Source organism: Monopterus albus, unplaced genomic scaffold, assembly GCF_001952655.1.
Source record: "Monopterus albus unplaced genomic scaffold, M_albus_1.0 scaffold38.1, whole genome shotgun sequence".
Classification (NCBI taxonomy): domain Eukaryota; kingdom Metazoa; phylum Chordata; class Actinopteri; order Synbranchiformes; family Synbranchidae; genus Monopterus; species Monopterus albus.
In genome coordinates this window covers 1,417,575-1,435,357 of record NW_018127918.1, presented here as the reverse complement: position 1 = coordinate 1,435,357, position 17,783 = coordinate 1,417,575, and the positions used below count along the sequence as shown (strand labels likewise).

The 17,783-nt window shown below is 38.4% G+C and overlaps 3 protein-coding genes and 1 long non-coding RNA gene across 4 annotated transcripts in view; all 4 read left to right on the top strand.

Moving 5' to 3' along the window:
- The first annotated feature begins 45 nt into the window (after nucleotides 1–45).
- Nucleotides 46–3,249, top strand: LOC109959197 (uncharacterized). Its single transcript, XM_020598371.1, has 2 exons — nucleotides 46–2,918; nucleotides 3,024–3,249. Exon 1 carries the CDS (start codon nucleotides 1,804–1,806, stop codon nucleotides 2,722–2,724), a length of 921 nt encoding a protein of 306 aa, XP_020454027.1. The 5' UTR covers nucleotides 46–1,803; the 3' UTR covers nucleotides 2,725–2,918; nucleotides 3,024–3,249.
- Nucleotides 3,250–3,387: 138 nt separating this feature from the next.
- Nucleotides 3,388–6,912, top strand: LOC109959196 (uncharacterized). The gene is made up of 2 exons (XR_002274794.1): nucleotides 3,388–5,509; nucleotides 5,615–6,912. It is a non-coding gene; the product is annotated as an uncharacterized LOC109959196 (long non-coding RNA).
- Nucleotides 6,913–15,069: 8,157 nt separating this feature from the next.
- The window catches only part of kctd7 (potassium channel tetramerization domain containing 7), an 11,442-nt gene continuing 8,728 nt past the window's right edge, over nucleotides 15,070–17,783 (top strand). The window contains exons 1-2 of the mRNA XM_020598369.1: nucleotides 15,070–15,522; nucleotides 17,205–17,374. Of these exons, the coding sequence (XP_020454025.1) occupies nucleotides 15,217–15,522; nucleotides 17,205–17,374 (476 nt within the window). The 5' untranslated portion in view covers nucleotides 15,070–15,216. The remainder of the gene's footprint in view (nucleotides 15,523–17,204; nucleotides 17,375–17,783) is intronic.
- The window catches only part of kcnj6 (potassium inwardly rectifying channel subfamily J member 6), a 25,138-nt gene continuing 24,667 nt past the window's right edge, over nucleotides 17,313–17,783 (top strand). The window contains exon 1 of the mRNA XM_020598367.1: nucleotides 17,313–17,374. Coding sequence (XP_020454023.1) covers nucleotides 17,326–17,374 — 49 coding nt within the window. The 5' untranslated portion in view covers nucleotides 17,313–17,325. The remainder of the gene's footprint in view (nucleotides 17,375–17,783) is intronic.

Below are 17,783 nucleotides of genomic sequence, written 5' to 3'. Positions count from 1 at the left end.
GCTTTCAAAATGAGTTATACTGTGAAAACAAATTGATCTACCTACAGTTAAAATACTAAACAAATGTTTATTTATATACGGGGTATACCTTATGTAAACACCATATGTTGGCACACCTTGCATAACTGCATGCACCTTAAGGCACACTACAGTTCAGTACTTTGGTAATTAGTTTACTCTGATGACTTTCACTGAATGGAATCAGCCAGGGCTGCATAGTCCGGACAGTAGCTGCTGGTAACCAGCCACCAGCAGACTTCCAAATGGTCATCAGTCATGGTGGAGCGTATATGGATTTAATAATCTCCGTGTGAGAAAATGCTGACTCACATAAATAAGTAGAGCCAAATAATGCAGTCAATGGCACATTTCCTCATGTTTGGGTACTTTTCCTCTGTAAGTTCCAAAACGGTCCATTAGCCCTGGACTTCAGCACAATGTCAATCTGTAGTGTCACCATCTCATCCTCCACTCCGGTTCAGAAACAGCGTTGTAATTTTTGATACGAGTGAATCAACCTCAGTATCTTCCATAAATGGGTAGCACATAAATGTAGAGATGGGCTGGAGTGAGGCAAAGTCTTGAAAGCGTTTGTCAAACTCTGACCGACAGTTGTCAATCTGCTTTGTGTAGCGCGCAGTGTCAAGTTGCTCACGTGCTTTCTGTTGCGTCTCCAGCTCTGATGCGAAGTTTTGGAAGTTCCGCAAAAAGTTGTATTTTTCGTTTGAAAGCATTAACTAAGCTTATTATATTGACACGAGATCTACCGACACTACCTTTGCGATCGACGTATTACGCAGCCCTGCTATAATGTTTTTAAATAAATTAAATATCCTAACTAAGCTATGTATAATATAATAATAATGAATTTGTCTTTATAATTTTTAGTTTATAGGTTTTTATGGTTAAACTACCCATATTTAAAATCAGCGTGACCAACCGCAACAAAAATATTGTAGTGACCTCCGGCGCGGAGGAGAGGAGCGAACCCTAACTGTGCAGCTAACGAGCTAGCGGGGTGCTAGCACCTACGTAAGGCTAACACTGTTACGAGCGGGCTCCGTGCACCGCACAGCTTTAACAATCCCTCGAGGATCACACCTTCCCCTTATGTCACTGGCACAGTGTGCACCCTCACCCTGAAATGCTCTTCAGTGGCGTAATTCACTGTTCTCACATCACAGCAGTCAGTCAGCTCTCTCTTGTCTTTATTTTCTCAGTCACCGGCAACAACAGACTAACACACACAGGCATAATACAGCGAAACACTTCCAATCGAACAGCAGTCAACAGGTTCGAGCATCGAATGCTCGATGCAACCCAACACACGCAGCATGAACCCAACAGTCATTTTTAACCCCTCAAAATACAACAATAACAAGAACCGTAAAACACAATGACTCAGGATTATACCACAATATTACGCTAACTATTTACACATGCGCATAATGCTTGCCGCTGTCACTAACCCTCCCGCTGGCTGGCATAGTCATCACAATATTTTTCACACGTTAATGCATCAGCACTCTGTGCTGCACATTTATTCAACTTGAAATTATTAAAACTTTCATTTTAATCAGGCAAAAATGTATAGAGACAAAAAAGAAATTAAATTTAAAAAACAAATAAACATGCCTTAAGCTCCATGGCAACACCGTTTGAATTTTCTGTGACGTCATCGCGTGACGTTATAGAACATCAAAGGCATGTGTACAAGAGGGTATAACCTGAGAGTTCTACACACAGATCAGTTTGATCATTACAAGAAACAGGTAGAAAATATAACAGCAGCAATCTATCAAGATGTCTGAAGAGATGAACACAAGTAATGTCACCAGCGAATATTTGGACAAGATGGCTGAAGCCCTGATCTCAGAGGAACTCGAAAGGTCAGTGTTAGGCATCAGTGAGCTCATGTGTTTAATCCAGTACTGCAAAGAAGAGGAACAAGCCATGATGGATAGAAGTCAGAACGGACGCTCAGCTGTTGGCTACACTGACAGGAAAATCAATGAGTATCTATCAAGATATTTTTATAAGAGAAGAATGTTTGGTGAATATCTCCCTGAGAAAGAGAGAGACATTTTTCACCAAAGTGAGAATGTCTTGATCTCTGAGCCAGGATCAGCCTCCAGATGCTCCACCAGTTCAGAGGATACCAGGAGGCCAGTTTCACCTGCTGTGTCTTCAGGTACCAGCAGCAGCTTGGAGGAAAGCACCAGCGTGACTGAGTCCAGTGATTCTGAGACGCCAGTCAAGAAGCCATTCCTCAAGAAACTGAAGAATGCTTTGAAGAAACTCTCTCTTCAAGAGAAAAGCAAAGACTCTCTGTCTGTGCCAGAGAGTACCTCGACTGAGAGCTCCACTTCTCTGAAAACATATTTCCCTCCAGAAGAAGCCGGAGAAGAGAGGGCCCATATTAAAGAGGAGGTAAATGAGGCGGCAGCAGCAGCAGCTGGTGAACAGGCAGCAGATATGCCTTTGGATGAAAATGCTGCTGAGAAGAAGGGAGAAGATTCCAGCAAAAGTGAGAATGTCTTGATCTCTGAGCCAGGATCAGCCTCCAGATGCTCCACCAGTTCAGAGGATACCAGGAGGTCAGCTTCACCTGCTGTGTCTTCATGCTCCAGCAGCAGGGAGGAAAACACCAGCGTGACTGAGTCCAGTGATTCTGAGACACCAGTCAAGAAGCCATTCCACAAGAGATTGAAGAATGCTTGGTAGAAACTCTCTATTGGAAAGAAAAGTAAAAAGTCCTGTCTGTTCTAGAGAGTACCTCGACTGCGAAAATGAGGCGGCAGCAGATATGCCTCTGGATGAAGCACCTTCCCAGGATAAAAGAATATGCAGCAATCCTTCCTGAGAGATTTCCAAATGTGTCCCATAGTCAAGAGATTCTTCCAGAGTCTCACTGAAGAGTAAGTTCCCTATTTCTCCACTGAAACCCAATTTGATACTTTATTTACAACATTTGTCTGTCTGATTTATGTTTTTACCTTTTGTTTCTGTTCTTTCTTCTTTAGGCAGTTCAGGGAATTGAGTAAAGGGTTTTACAATCAAGAGCTGAATGTGCTTAGGTGCATATGTGTGGATGTAGTGAAGCTGACCACAGACTACATCACAAAAACACATCAGTCATCCACCTCTGACATCTTCAACCAGCCTAGACCCATATGATGAAAGCACCACTGGAGGCGACATCCCTGTGAGGACATCACCCCAGTTCACCGGGGCCATAGGATGGTCAACTCTCCTCAAAAAGAAAGAGGGAAAAAGAATGCAGAAGCCACGGTGGGAACACCTGTCGAGTCCCTATGGATCAAGGTTGTGATTTCAACTACCTCTCTCTCTCTCTCCCATCTGCCCCTCTCCCATGTCTCCACTGCCACTTCTCAGGAGAGAAAAGATGCAATATCCCAGCACTCGTTCCTGAGAGAGTTCCAAATTTGTCCTATACTCATGAGATTCCTCCAGAATCTCACTGAGGAGCAGCTCAGGGAATTGACTACAGAGGTGTCCGAACCGGAGTTGACAGAGATGTTTAGGTCCATGTGTGTTGATGTGGTGAAGTTGACCACAGACTACATTGTGCAAAAACAGTCATCCCCTACCTCTGACACCTTCGACCCCAATTCACCAAGGCCATAGGATGGTCAACTCTCCCATGCTCCAACTGTTTCCTCCCTTCCAACCCTTATCCTCTAATATATTCATTTCTATCCCTTCTTTTCCCATTATTCCAATTGGCCATACTTCAGATTTGTTGTGTTGATTTATTCTGTACACACGACATCTGCCTGTCTTGGGAGAGGGATCCCTCCTCTGTTCCCTGAGTCACTTCACACTGGAAGAAGTTAAGCTACAGCATAACCTCTCTAGAGAGAAATGTAGTTTGGCAAACTAAAGCTACTTTACGGGCGGCATGGTGGCGCAGTGATTAGCACTGTGGCCTCACAGCAAGGAGGTTCCAGGTTCAAGCTCTGGCCAACCTGGTGCCTTTCTGTGCGGAGTTTACATGTTCTCCCCATGTTTGCGTGGGTTTTCACCGGGTGCTCCGGCTTTCCCCCCACAGTCAAAAGACATGTACTTTAGGTTGATTGGTGACTCTAAATTGCCCATTTTGTCGTTTGCCTCTAAGTGTCAGCCCTGTGATAGACTGGCAACCTGCCCAGGGTGTACCCCGCCTCTTGCCCAGTGTCAGCTGGCATTGGCTCCAGCCTACATCCACAACCCTCTTCAGGATAAGCCATATGGATAAATTAATTGACTCTCTTAATAAAAGTGATTACAATTGGGCATACAGCATCTATCTCTGTGTGGATCCTTAAATATTAATAGTAGTCCTATTCTTTAGGACACTTACATGATAAGAAAAAGTCAATCCAAGTCAATTTTGTATGTTTCTGAGAAACCAGAGTAACAGTTAGTGTACTTTAGAGGCTGCAGTGTTCATTACATCTTGGCTCTGATTTTTGTAGATTTGTTGATCAGTTCTATTGTGAAACTGTAATAAAATGATAATAAAACTGTAGTAGCACATATTTCTGAGGGACTGTAACCCAGAGAGCTGCTGCAGACAAAATAACTCACACATACATATATGTATACAGTAGGCATCAACAATTTGCTGCTTGCTACTTGACAATGTTGAGTCACACAGCACCACCTACTGGATTGTGCCTGTAGTGGTGTTGTCAACCAGGAGCATCAACAATCATTTAAGAAATATTTTAACATTTTAATGGATGTGAAACATGATTGTGCAGGTTTGATGTAACAGAATATACAAAGCTAAAAAGGATTAATTAAATGAAAATTTAATTATCTCTCAGAGGAAATCAGGTAATGTAACAAAAAGCAAAATATGAATCAAAAACCCTTTTCTGCAGGAGACAGATGATGCAAAGATTAGATGTCATTAAAGCTTCAACAATTTCATGGGACTAATTTTTCTTCTGATCCTTTGAGCATATAGACTACACACCACGGGAAATGGAATAAAACTTTTTTAAAAGTAAAAAAAAAACAAGTGTTCACCAGCACCAGGTGGTGAACAGGCAGCAGATATGCTTCTGGCTAAAGATTCTGCTTAGAAGAATGGAGAAGATTCCAGCAAAAGTGAGAATGTCTTGATCTCTGAGCCAGGATCATTCTCCAGATACTCCAACTGGTCAGAGGATACCAGGAGGTCAGCTTCACCTGCTGTGTCTTCATGCACCAGCACCTTGGAGGAAAACACCAGCGTGACTGAGTCCAGTGATTCTGAGACACCAGTCAAGAAGCCATTCCACAAGAGATTGAAGAATGCTTGGTAGAAACTCTCTATTGGAAAGAAAAGTAAAAAGTCCTGTCTGTTCTAGAGAGTACCTCGACTGCGAAAATGAGGCGGCAGCAGATATGCCTCTGGATGAAGCACCTTCCCAGGATAAAAGAATATGCAGCAATCCTTCCTGAGAGATTTCCAAATGTGTCCCATAGTCAAGAGATTCTTCCAGAGTCTCACTGAAGAGTAAGTTCCCTATTTCTCCACTGAAACCCAATTTGATACTTTATTTACAACATTTGTCTGTCTGATTTATGTTTTTACCTTTTGTTTCTGTTCTTTCTTCTTTAGGCAGTTCAGGGAATTGAGTAAAGGGTTTTACAATCAAGAGCTGAATGTGCTTAGGTGCATATGTGTGGATGTAGTGAAGCTGACCACAGACTACATCACAAAAACACATCAGTCATCCACCTCTGACATCTTCAACCAGCCTAGACCCATATGATGAAAGCACCACTGGAGGCGACATCCCTGTGAGGACATCACCCCAGTTCACCGGGGCCATAGGATGGTCAACTCTCCTCAAGAAGAAAGAGGGAAAAAGAATGCAGAAGCCACGGTGGGAACACCTGTCGAGTCCCTATGGATCAAGGTTGTGATTTCAACTACCTCTCTCTCTCTCTCCCATCTGCCCCTCTCCCATGTCTCCACTGTTTCCTTCTCTCCCCCCTTTTCTTTATCAGAGGCCATTTGTCCATTATAGACCAGGTACTGCCAGCCCTCAGTATAAATTGCAAGCCAATAAATTCTTTCACCATAAAGTTTGTCTACAGATGTAGAAACAGGCAGTTAATGTGGTGTGTGTACCTAGGCCTAACTTTCTGTCTGTTCGTGCCAACATGGGCTCTGGCAATGTGTCCTCTCTGGCTCTTGGTTGCTGAGCAGCACCAGACAGACGTGTCAGTCTCAACTGATTTGTTCCAGTTAATAATGCTGTCTAAGCATAAAACCTTTCTTGTGACAGTTTCTTCATTCTCTAGGGCTTTACATCTGTCAGTAGGTATCAGTGTAGTTTATTTTGGTTTCTCAAATCACATTACACATATAGATCCATCAAATGCATATAGGCTGTGTATATAGTACTTTATTTTTATTCCTAATGAATGTTCTTTTTTTAACTTCTGATCTCAGCCTTACAGTTTATTTGCCCACTGCTGCTTTACATAAGGACATGTAGATGTGCACTGAGAGCTGCTGTACCAGAGTCAAATTCCTCGTGTCCAACACACCTGGCCAGTAAAGCTGATTCTGATTATACTGACAGTGATGGGGTTAATATCTAATGTTATAATGAGTTTATTTGAATAGTCAATAGAAAATGAATAGAAAATACTTCAATCATTGTTTAATCCAAGTCACTTCAAGCTTTAAAAAAAAAACTTTTGAAAGTTCCAACCACTCAACTGTGAGAATGTATGATTTTCTCATTGATTATATTTTTGACTAGTTGTTGAACAAAAGGTATTTAAAGAATTCTACTTGGTCTCTATGAAATTCTGTTAGACCAAATGATCAATTAACAATAATTTGCCGATCTCTGCATTAAATTACATTGGCTGCTATCATCTCTAGCTGCATGTTTTTAAATTTAAAAAAATTTGAGCCCTCACATCTCCAGTAGAAATTACATGAAAATTACAAAAGTGGCTATATTTATAATATATGAATATTGATGAAATAATAGGAAAGTGGAAAGGGGGGCAGAGAATACCTTGACTCACTTCCCCTTTGATATTCAAAATCTTACAACAAATTTCCTAAAGGTACTTGTATAAATGAAAACGAATGTGATACAAGAGTTTCCTGTTCACTGTATATTGTATACTTGAGGGTTTTAACCGATAGATGGCAGCCTCCGGTTTCACAGATGAAACATAATCAAGGTCTGAGTATTTACTCATACAGCTGTCTGCATCACACATAGAAGGAATTTAAAAAAAAAAAAAAAAAAAACCTCGACCTCTCAGTTTTACACAACAAACAGGACAGCGTGTCGGCTGTGTATATCTTTTCACTGATGTTCTCCAGTGGTCCATATCAGGTGCAGTCCCCATTTTCATTCACATAATCTGGCTCATCTGTCACCAAAAAGAGTGTTTGAGTTAATATTTGAGGTTTAGGATGCAGGACACACTTAGTTTGGTTTACTAAGTTTACACATTTAGGGGTGGGACAGATCACAAAACTAATGGTTAGAATCGTATCATTTTTTCGGATCAGCAAAAATGGGAGATGAATTTAACTTCACTTTCCATTTATCCTTTAAAGAACTAAAGTGAGCACATAAAGCAAGGAACCTTTGCACATGATCTTAATTGAAAACAACAATCAAGATCCTCAATGTTTAAAATCTTAAAATAAAATAAAAAAACTTCCTCTGTAAGTCATTTCACTTCCAGTTTAAATGCATGGCTCTTTCCATAAACAGGGTTTAAGAGTGCAACAGATAATTAATTTGCTATCAATTTATCTGCAGATTATATTTTCAATTAAACACTTACTGGGTGGTCTATAAAATGTCAAAATATTTCCCACAGGCCAGGTAACAAACAACTTCTTTTTTATGACCAGTAACTCATAACCCAAACGCAGTCAGTGAGGAAAAACTAACATTTTTACACCTGTGAAGCTGGAACCAGAAAATGTCTCAAATTCTTACTTAAATTTGACTTGAAGAAAAAAATATTAACTCTCCACTTACAGATTAACAATGTTGTTGGGGGAGATCAGCTAACATTTTTTTGAGTGTAATTCACACATCCGGTTTATGCCACTTACCATCTTGTTCCTGTTCAGCCTGGTCAAAGAACTGAGAGTTCTCATAGTCGTCCACATCTGTTTGGTGAAACCACAGTTTGAATGAGTCAAGTTTTAATACCAGCCATTTTGTCCACAGCTCTCAGCATCAAATTTAATTACATCATGAGATCCAGCTGTCTTTCACACTTCTACAAATTATTCACTAATTCAGAGCCTCTTATCTCAAATGGAATCAGAATGATTGGACATACCATCTTTTACTGGCAAAATGTTTACATAGTCTTCTGGAGTCTGACCAGCATCTAGAAAAACATAATCACTGCATGTAATGAAGGTTAATAACACAACTGTCCAAGTTGGACAAATTGGTAGCAAATGTATTTTCAGTTTTTAGCGGTGAAGTACAAAGGAAGAAGTAAAACTCTCACCAGCTACCATGTTGTCTTCATTTTCATACAATAGATGTGGCATTGGAGTTCTATGAAACAACACACATATGACATTTTCTGACCAACTTGTTCTGTGTGTAAATAGATACTGGCTAGTCTACAGCTGTGGACATGTTATTAGACATCCAAAACATCCTAAATTCTTCAAGTTAGACTTGGTTCACAGTATACAGAATACTCAGTTTTAAGATGAGTATTACAAATAGTATTTAGTTTTGGTGGTAATTGAGATTCTCCTTAGTTTTTGGGTTTCTGATTTGCCACCTTTTTATCTTATAGCACAAAAGCCACTTTATAAAAGTAACTTAGCACTAAATCCACTTTCTGAGTTAGTAAATTGTATGTACAGTCACTATTAAACTGTTAGGTGGATGAATGAATCCATTACTTTGAACATAATGTCCTTCATAGTACTTCAAGTAGCTACTACTGGATGTCCAAAGACTTTAAAGATATGAACTATAAATCATTTACCAGCAAATATAGCATCGTCCAGCCTAAAGCAGTCAATTTAAGTGTAAGCTAACACAACTTCCAATAATTAGTTTTACAGATGTATCTTCTGTAAAAGTATGTGACTTATGAGTTGTTTTATTTCTGTCTGCATACATGAATGTTTAAGAGTAAGTTCATACTATGCAGTTTGAGAAGAAAATATTCAGCTATACTAGCCTAACCATCATTTACTCATTTAGCTGATCAAGTGTTTATCAAGTTTCAGGTTAGACCAAATTTCCTATAATTTCTTCTTCTCTAAACAGGTTATATATCAAGCTGGGCTTACATGGGTTAAATCAGCGTACCTCTGGTTCAAACATTAACTGGGATATCTTTGCACAATGTACATAAAAAATAATTTTTCAATATATTTTAATCAAGAAAGTGAATGAGATGAGTTGAAACACTTACACATATGTATGTTCCATAGTTGTTCTTATGTGAGCTGTAGCAACACAGGACAGTTTACATCAACAACACAGCAAAATTATAATTATATATATGAAAACACAACACAAATTTAAGTCACTGTTTTTGTGTGTTGTGTATGTAAACTTACTATTTACTACATTTTCATAGTCTGATTGTTCAGTTGCATCTGTAAGACAGTACATTGTGGTTAAACATAAACCTTTTTTCATAGATCAGTTTCTTTGTTTTAAAGCTGTAACTTACCTGGTGATAATTCCTCTTGAGTTTCACTGGGAAAGACATGAATTCAAGTAAAACCTTTCAGTTTATATTTGCATTGTGATATTTCTAATCCGCTGTTTATCACTAATGTGTTGAGATTCCGACACATTCAAATTCATAACAACACTGCATTAAAATTAACAACATATGCCAACAAGTACGTTTTGGAAAATACACTTGTGTTTTCTTTCCAAGACTTTGGTGGGAAGATCAATGTAAGTCTCAACAGCTGGTGTGGTTCTGAAGCTTGCTAACTACACATAAAGACATATAAAACATCGAATTGTGGTTTTATGGATATTTACATACTGGAACATCTTTTTTTTTTTTTTTGCGAACTGATGTTCAGGGTGGATGGCTGGTGTAAAGTTTTGATCTTTGAGACTAGAGTCTGGAGATCCCATCCACAGTAATATCTGTGATTAGGTTTTGGCAACAAAACAAATACTGGAGACGCAGACCTGAAGCTGATATTACTTTTCTCATGCAAAAAATAAGAATGGCTGTTGCTTGAAACACATTAACACATTAAGTTGTAGTGATGAGATTAGCTGGTGTGTAACTTGTATACATACTTTGTGGTTAAAGTTCTCTGATTGGTTTTGGTAACTGAAAAATAACACAGCAGAAATATGTCCAAGGTAGTTAAATATGCAAATTAATTATAGTGAATAATGAATAGAAATCCAGGTGAATAACAGCTGTCACAGATTTACTTTACCTGTTTTTGATCGTGTCACAGCAAACATACTTCCTTCGCGTTGGCTATCAAGGTGGCATTATAATGTGAAAAATTTTGTAAAGTAGTTAAAATGTGTTCTATTACTAAATATAATTTTAACAAAACTTCAAGCAAGCTACATTTTACTACAACGATGACTTGGAATTTGTTTTTGTTTGCAGATCTCAGCAATTAAACTGATGAGGACGGTGTTATAAACAACAGAAACCAATTCAAAGTTATCTGCCAACATGGTGTGAAAGTATGGGGCAAATATTAAATACTCACAATGTCTCCGGACTGTATATCTGATGCTCCTCATATATGATCACTGCAAGATATCATAGCGGGTGATGCTTTTAACTTAATGGTCTCTTTGTACTAGGCTGCACAAAGAACTGTGCCACAGACAGTTACAAAGCTGACATTACATGTACCGTGATTGCAAGTTTGAAGAATTACAAACCAGCAAAAAATTGCCTGCCCAGTGTAGTATACAAGATATGACTAATTGAATTTTTTTTCACACAGTTTTTGGTACTTTGAATCATCAGTAGCAGTTAGTGCTGATTTTATGTGCATTTTTTATATGCATATAAAAAATGGATACACTGGAATAAAGAACAAAACTTGAAATAGTAAAGCTAATTTGCTCAAATAAAATGTGACAAAGTGCAATGGACATAGGAGTTTTGTCTACTCAAGAGACTCCACAGCCAGGTCCGTGTGAACCAGTGAGGAGACTTTAACTTTCTTACAGAAACGTACAGTATTATCAAACATTTCATAAATGTATTTCCCAAAGATTTGAAATATTCTTTTAATATTAAATACTGGTTTGGTTGTCTCCATCAAGTCTATGGTCCTTTGTCATACAAGTAGCAGTCAAAACACTGTGGTAACCAACAGCCAAAAACAAGCCCATATCTGACGCTGTTCTTCTTATATACCAAATGCACTTACTAGATTTCCGTTTACATCTCAAACACAGAAAAGACAGTAGACTTAGCGACACTACTGACACGACAGTCAGGACTGCAGCCAGCAGACTGGAGTTTCCAATCATACCTAAAAGACAGATGTGACCCAGTGTTACATAAAACCAAGGTAACTGTCAAAGTGGTCTGACACAGTTGATGGACGGGTTAAAATCTTACCATCCATCTAAAATGTTAAGTTATCTTTAGTCCTTAAATGAGCTTGCTGAAATGAAATTGATGAGAAAATTACTGGTCAATAATCAAAATGACTTTCTTGTCACGGTTGAAGTAGCTGCAGTCTTCCTGTTAAGAGTGAATCACAGGATGTGGTTGGCCGAAACAAAACTCAAATACAGTTAGTTTGCATAGGGGACTTAGACCTACTGTATGTATACTGCCATTTAAGAAGCCTCACACACCCCAAAGCAAAATACTGTGGTATTTTTTAAGAGTATGAGGTGATGAATGCATGTCAACTTTAAACAGTCTTAGGTTTTTTATATTTATCTATATCTGCTGGAGCTGGTTTTACTTGTCTGTTATAGATTTTAGTTTTGCACTTGGCTCAGTTGAGTGCACACACAAAAAAAAAGTAAAAACTGAAACTCTCACCTATTTCACACATAATTTTCTCTAAAGTCAAACTGCTGTTGTCTCAAAAATAGCTTTTTCACCTACCAAATACCTTTAGCATGCACTATCTTTCAAGAGGCTACTTGATCAATATATGTTTAAAGAAGCTTAATTTAGCCAGAATAAACAAAGTTGTTTTTAAATTACTTAATTAAATTATTTAACAAGGCAAACGTCATCAGAGAGTCACTGTGAAGTTTTGTTCTTTTGGGAGTAGCCAAAGTTCATTTTAAGTTTTACTATATTGTTATATGTCCGTTTATACACAGGCCTCTGCTTATGGGTGTACGACTACTGTACTTCAAAAAATATCATCTTAAAAGGACAATATAGTTTGTCACTTTTATTAAATGTTAATACATTTTTATGAGTGCATAGGGAGATTTAAAATGTATTGTTTACAGTCATGACATGCACTACTTTACCACAAAATAAGTATATCAGTGAACTGAGAGTATTATGCAAGAGACAATATATTGTACTAAATTTGCTTTTGAGTTACTTTGGGGTTTGTTGTCTCGGTCTTATAATTGTTATGGAGGTTGTATTATGTGAACCTGTTTCATTGTAAAAAAAATCACTCATGTCAGCTGAGCATTTAGTAGAGGTTCATCGTCAATCTAAACATCTGAACATTATGGTTTTTCTTCATTTTTCTTAAAACTTTTTCAGCTTTGTCAGGTAATTGACAAGGTTTAATGATGAAGACTAGCAGGTGTCATATGAAGGAATAGCATGTACTCTCAAACTAATAAATTGTGTGAATTACAAACTTGTTCTCTTGAATTACTTAAATTACACTTTTGTAATAATTTGTGCATAAATAATCTGTGTGGCCTTAAAACTGCATGGATAATATTTTTAACTAGTGCTACAACAAAAACATGCAGAGACAGAAAATCAATTGTCAACAAATGTGTTGACAATTTAAATCATTTATCAAGAAAAGGTGTTAAACATTCTCTAGTTCCTGCTTTTCCCAGTTTTTATATCGCTGTATCTTGAATATTTGTGGGTTTTGGATCATTGCTCAGATAAAAACAAGGCATTTGAAAATGTCAAAAAATAAATTTTTAACAGGCAAGAATGTCAGAGACGTATCTCTGTTGAGAATTTAAAAAAAATTATTAGGGCATAATCGTTGCTGTTTTTAAGCGCTGTGGGTTTGGTTTTATAATTTGGGTCATGGTCTTGTGGAACGTAACATAACTCTTTCCAGTAGAGCACAATGTTCCATGACAGGCAGACTACCGGTATATATGTGTTACACTGCGAAACATGGCCAGAAGTTTCAGTCCCACACCCACATGCCTAGTTTTGAGCATCTCTGCAAACCCCCAGATTACATTAAGTGACAATGTTTTTAGACGCTACATTATCTGTGAATGGCAACAAGAGTAGCTCTGTAACAGGACACAAATGCTCCTGGAATCTCCAAGAGGGTCAAATTTCAATCCACGTGTCAGACCTGGTCTGCAAACCAATGGGAAGACAGTACGGTCTTACTGGGTGAGATTGCCTTTATACTGCAGCAAAAGTATAAAAGCAAACTGGCTACTACTTTTACAGTCAGTACAACTCATGTAGAATTAGAGGATAACAGTATCTTCTGTGTAAAAATCTGCCATAAGAAAAATAACAACCCAAGAAAGCAATTACAAGCGCTGACTACAAGCTAATATGATGTTTTACATGCAAGTCACAAACATAGTTTTTCTTATTTGATAAGGTGGTATGTTACCTTCAGTGCTCCGGCCACTTTCATTCTTAGTAGAAGTAGAACGGCAGCAGCTTCCTCTTTCAACGCCTCCCCACATCCGTCACAGTCATGACACAGAAAACCTCTTTGAGGAACACATCTACTATAACCATATAGTTTCAAGTGGACACCTAATGTCACACTGATCAACTCAACTCACTGTACTGATTTTTTTCATTTCTCTAAAGCTGTTCCCAAAGTCTTACTTAGTCTTTATCAAAGGTGGCTATAATTAAAGGTTTTTAACTAGGTCCTTAGAACAAATGCTTGAGAGAGTTTCCCTGTGTTATTTAGATAAATGTATTAAAGTTAAGATAAATTTAAATCTTTTTTAATCTAGGTTTTGTGACTGATTATTAATAATCATCTGCAAAAAAAAGACATAGAACTAAGTTGTTACCATGTACCAGAACTATTACACTTTATCCAGCATGATATATTTAGAAGTAACTGTGAAGATGTGTTTGGCAGAGCAAGAGGATGTAGAGTGTTGTTTCAGGGAACTGTAAACTAAAAGCGGAGCTTGCATGGAGAACTTGCACATGCACCGTTGTCTCTTGCTTACCTCAGACACTTCATAACCTATTGTATGGTGTTTGGAGCTATTGGAGCAACATATTTAATAAATGCAGGCTAAAAGCAAAGAACAAAGTAGGAGAAGTTGATAAGGAGAATAAAAGGAAAGGCCAGAGGTGTGGTTTCATACATGCCATACATTCAGAAATGGCTTGTTAGGATTGGATTTCAGGAGTTACAGTTGTTTTATTTACTGTTAGTATTATTTTGCTTTTATAATGATAAAGTTTAGTATGACTGTTTGTGTTTCATTAACAGCACCATGTATCAGTATTAAAGTTGTTTTTCTCATTTTATGGATTTAAAAAACTTGCCAAAAGTGATGTAAAGATTTAAAATAAAAGCTGTCTTGACATTTTATCAGCACAGTAGTGTATTTTGTGGCATTCATGTGGACGGCCAAGTAAGAATTTCATTGTACAGGGAAACACGTTTCCTAACTGTGCATATGACAAATAAACACTTTGACCTTTGACCTTGACCCATAAACATGGATGTCTGCATTCTCTGTGTATACGTTGGAGGGAGTTTCACGGATTACATCATTTTACAAACCTTTCCAGATTTTTTTCAATGTGAACAGTTAACAAACCAACACTTTGGATTATTCATTCATTCATTTGACTTCCAGTGGTTTAACATTTTATTGTGGAAGACGGAAGTTCCGTTATCGCTCTCGTTAAAGGGCGGGGTCATAGATGTAGGTTGGGGTGTGTTCCTGCGACTGCACGGGTCCCAGCGTTTCGCGTTGTTGTTTTTAGTAATAGTCACGCGCTCTGTCTCGTGCTGCCATCTCCTGATCTGTCCTGAGAGCTGCCTCGCCCATGCAGCAGAATGGCTCGAGCGGGTCCAACGGTTCTGATGGCTGCAGCAGGGAGCGCCAGGCTCCGTCCTTCAGCCCCCTGCCCGCCGCTACTACACGGGTAAGACGCTTCATTCAGGAGAGAAGGACCCTGCCGCTACCCAGAGTGATGGTGGTATTCTCGGCCGCAGAAGACACCGAGAAACCGAGCGATGCCATGTCCAGCTCGGACTCTACGGAGGATGATTTCCGAAAGCCGGCCACCCCTTCACCGAACCTCACCCTGAGCAAGCCGCTCCGCTCCACCCTGGACACACAGGAGCAGGAGGTAGGCCGCTATACGGTACCGTTTTCCATGGAAAATCATGTTTAATCCAGCACACAAACCAGAAAACAGTTAATTATGTTTAGCTCCAAATATGAAAGGTTTTAGTACTTAATTTTTCATGTAAACTTTAGATTTACCACTGAATATAACAGCTGTTATTCATAACAGCAAAAATCCCAAAATAAGAATTACAAATAGTAAATTTTAGTCACTGCCATGTTCTATCCTGCATATGGTTATTAACACAGGAGATGGATTATAGAGACTACAGAACCATAACTTTAGCATTATATGTACTATATACTATGATTCACATTACATCAGTGCAAGTAAGTTGATATTCCTACAAGCTGTACTGTCAGATGTAGGATTGTCCATGGATGTTAAACGGTATTAACTGTATATTAAATGCATTATTTACACAATGTATATGCATATGATAAAAGTACATACAGGCAATACATTTAAGATTATCAGCAGCTGACTGGAACGTGGCATCATTGGCTGGCAATTGTCACATGACTTATCACATGATAGGTCATGTCCTCATGGAAGTGTCCTGCCCAGTGATGGATGTAAACATGGCTACAGCAGAGTGCTCCTCTTATGTATGTGGTCTGACACTGTAAAGTCATGGCTGATCAGACACATAGGACACGTACCTCATCAGACAGGCAATTCACAGCTCTTTGAATAAGCCAGAGACTTAGCAAATGAGCATTTTTATTCATTGTGTTCTGGTGAGGTACCCAATACAGTCTATTAAACAATAGCTTTTGTTTTACCAAAGAAATCTGCATTCTTCTCCACTGTGTGCATGTATGGGTGGTGAGGGGCACTGAACTGCAATGCAGTTAAATAACAGCCCTGCAAAAAACTAAGGCTGCAACTGTCGATTTATTTTCTTCAGTGATTAATTGGTTGTTTATTTTCTTGATTGGTGTCTGTTAACCATCAGAAAATATTTATAAATGTCCTTCACAATATCAGTAAATATCATGTTATGTCCAACAGTCTAAAACACAAAAATATTAATTTAACTATAATGTAAGACCAAGAAAAGAGTTTACAGCCTGGAACTGTTGTGTCATTTTTGCTTGAAAAATGTTTGAAGAGATTAAAGTCTTATCCAACTTGTTGGCTATTAACTACTTGACTAATTGTTGCAGCTCTTAAAAAAATATTATGAGAGTTAAAGATAACACTGTTAGCTAGCACTCTCATAACTGGAATGGTTATAGAGTGGTTAATTGCTACTCCTTTAATTTGTGAAGGGAGTTCTGCATCCTGTCCAACACTTGTACCTACTTTATTAAAAGTGTCTCAGTCCTCAGACCATTATAAAGTAAGATTATTGTACACAACTTTCTTTCTCCTCCATCCTGAACTTCTCATTAACAATAAACAGAAAAAAGCCACACCCCTGGCTTATCAAAATTAGTAATATTATAGATAGATTTGGAGAAAGCATTTATGACTACTTGGTTACTTTCTGTTGGGTACAAAATACCCAGCCATAGCTGAGTTTACAACCTGGTAAAAAAGCAGTTTTTACTTCCTTCTTCTTCCATTCATCATTTGTTTCTCTGTGTGTAACAAACATCATATTCTCACATGGCCACTATCATGGCTGTAGACATTCATCTTTTTGTTTACTTGTTTTATTTCCACTCTCCTCTAAGTTTCCAGAGGTCATCTCTCTGAACGTCGGGGGCATGTATTTCACCACTCGCTTGTCTACTCTGCGGCGATACGAGGACACCATGTTGGCTGCCATGTTCAGTGGGCGTCACTACATCCCACATGATGCTGAGGGACGCTTCTTCATTGATCGGGATGGAACATATTTTGGGTGAGTAGCACAGTGTATGAGCTGTACCCCAGCTGTTTTTGGACCAGGGATCTTACCAAAGTATCAAACATCAACATAAGATTTTCTGTTGATTTACTGAAGACACAAAAGAACGATATCAGTATTGCACAAGGCTTTAACATGGTTAAAAATGGAACCAGGTGCACTAATATCTTTTCATGAGTATGGCAGAACCACCTGGGAGATAGAGGGTTATAGTGTGAGAGTAAGAAGTATGTAAATGGTAACTAGGATATAGTGGAGGACAAATATTTAGTCCCTAAAAAAGCTCACAGTCATCACTCTGAAAGTGGCCTCAAAACTGCTGATAGTGAGTCATTAGATCCTGTCAGGTTTCCATGAGTATGGGCAGTTCCCCAATAATATGAAAATAGCAAAGGTTATTCCA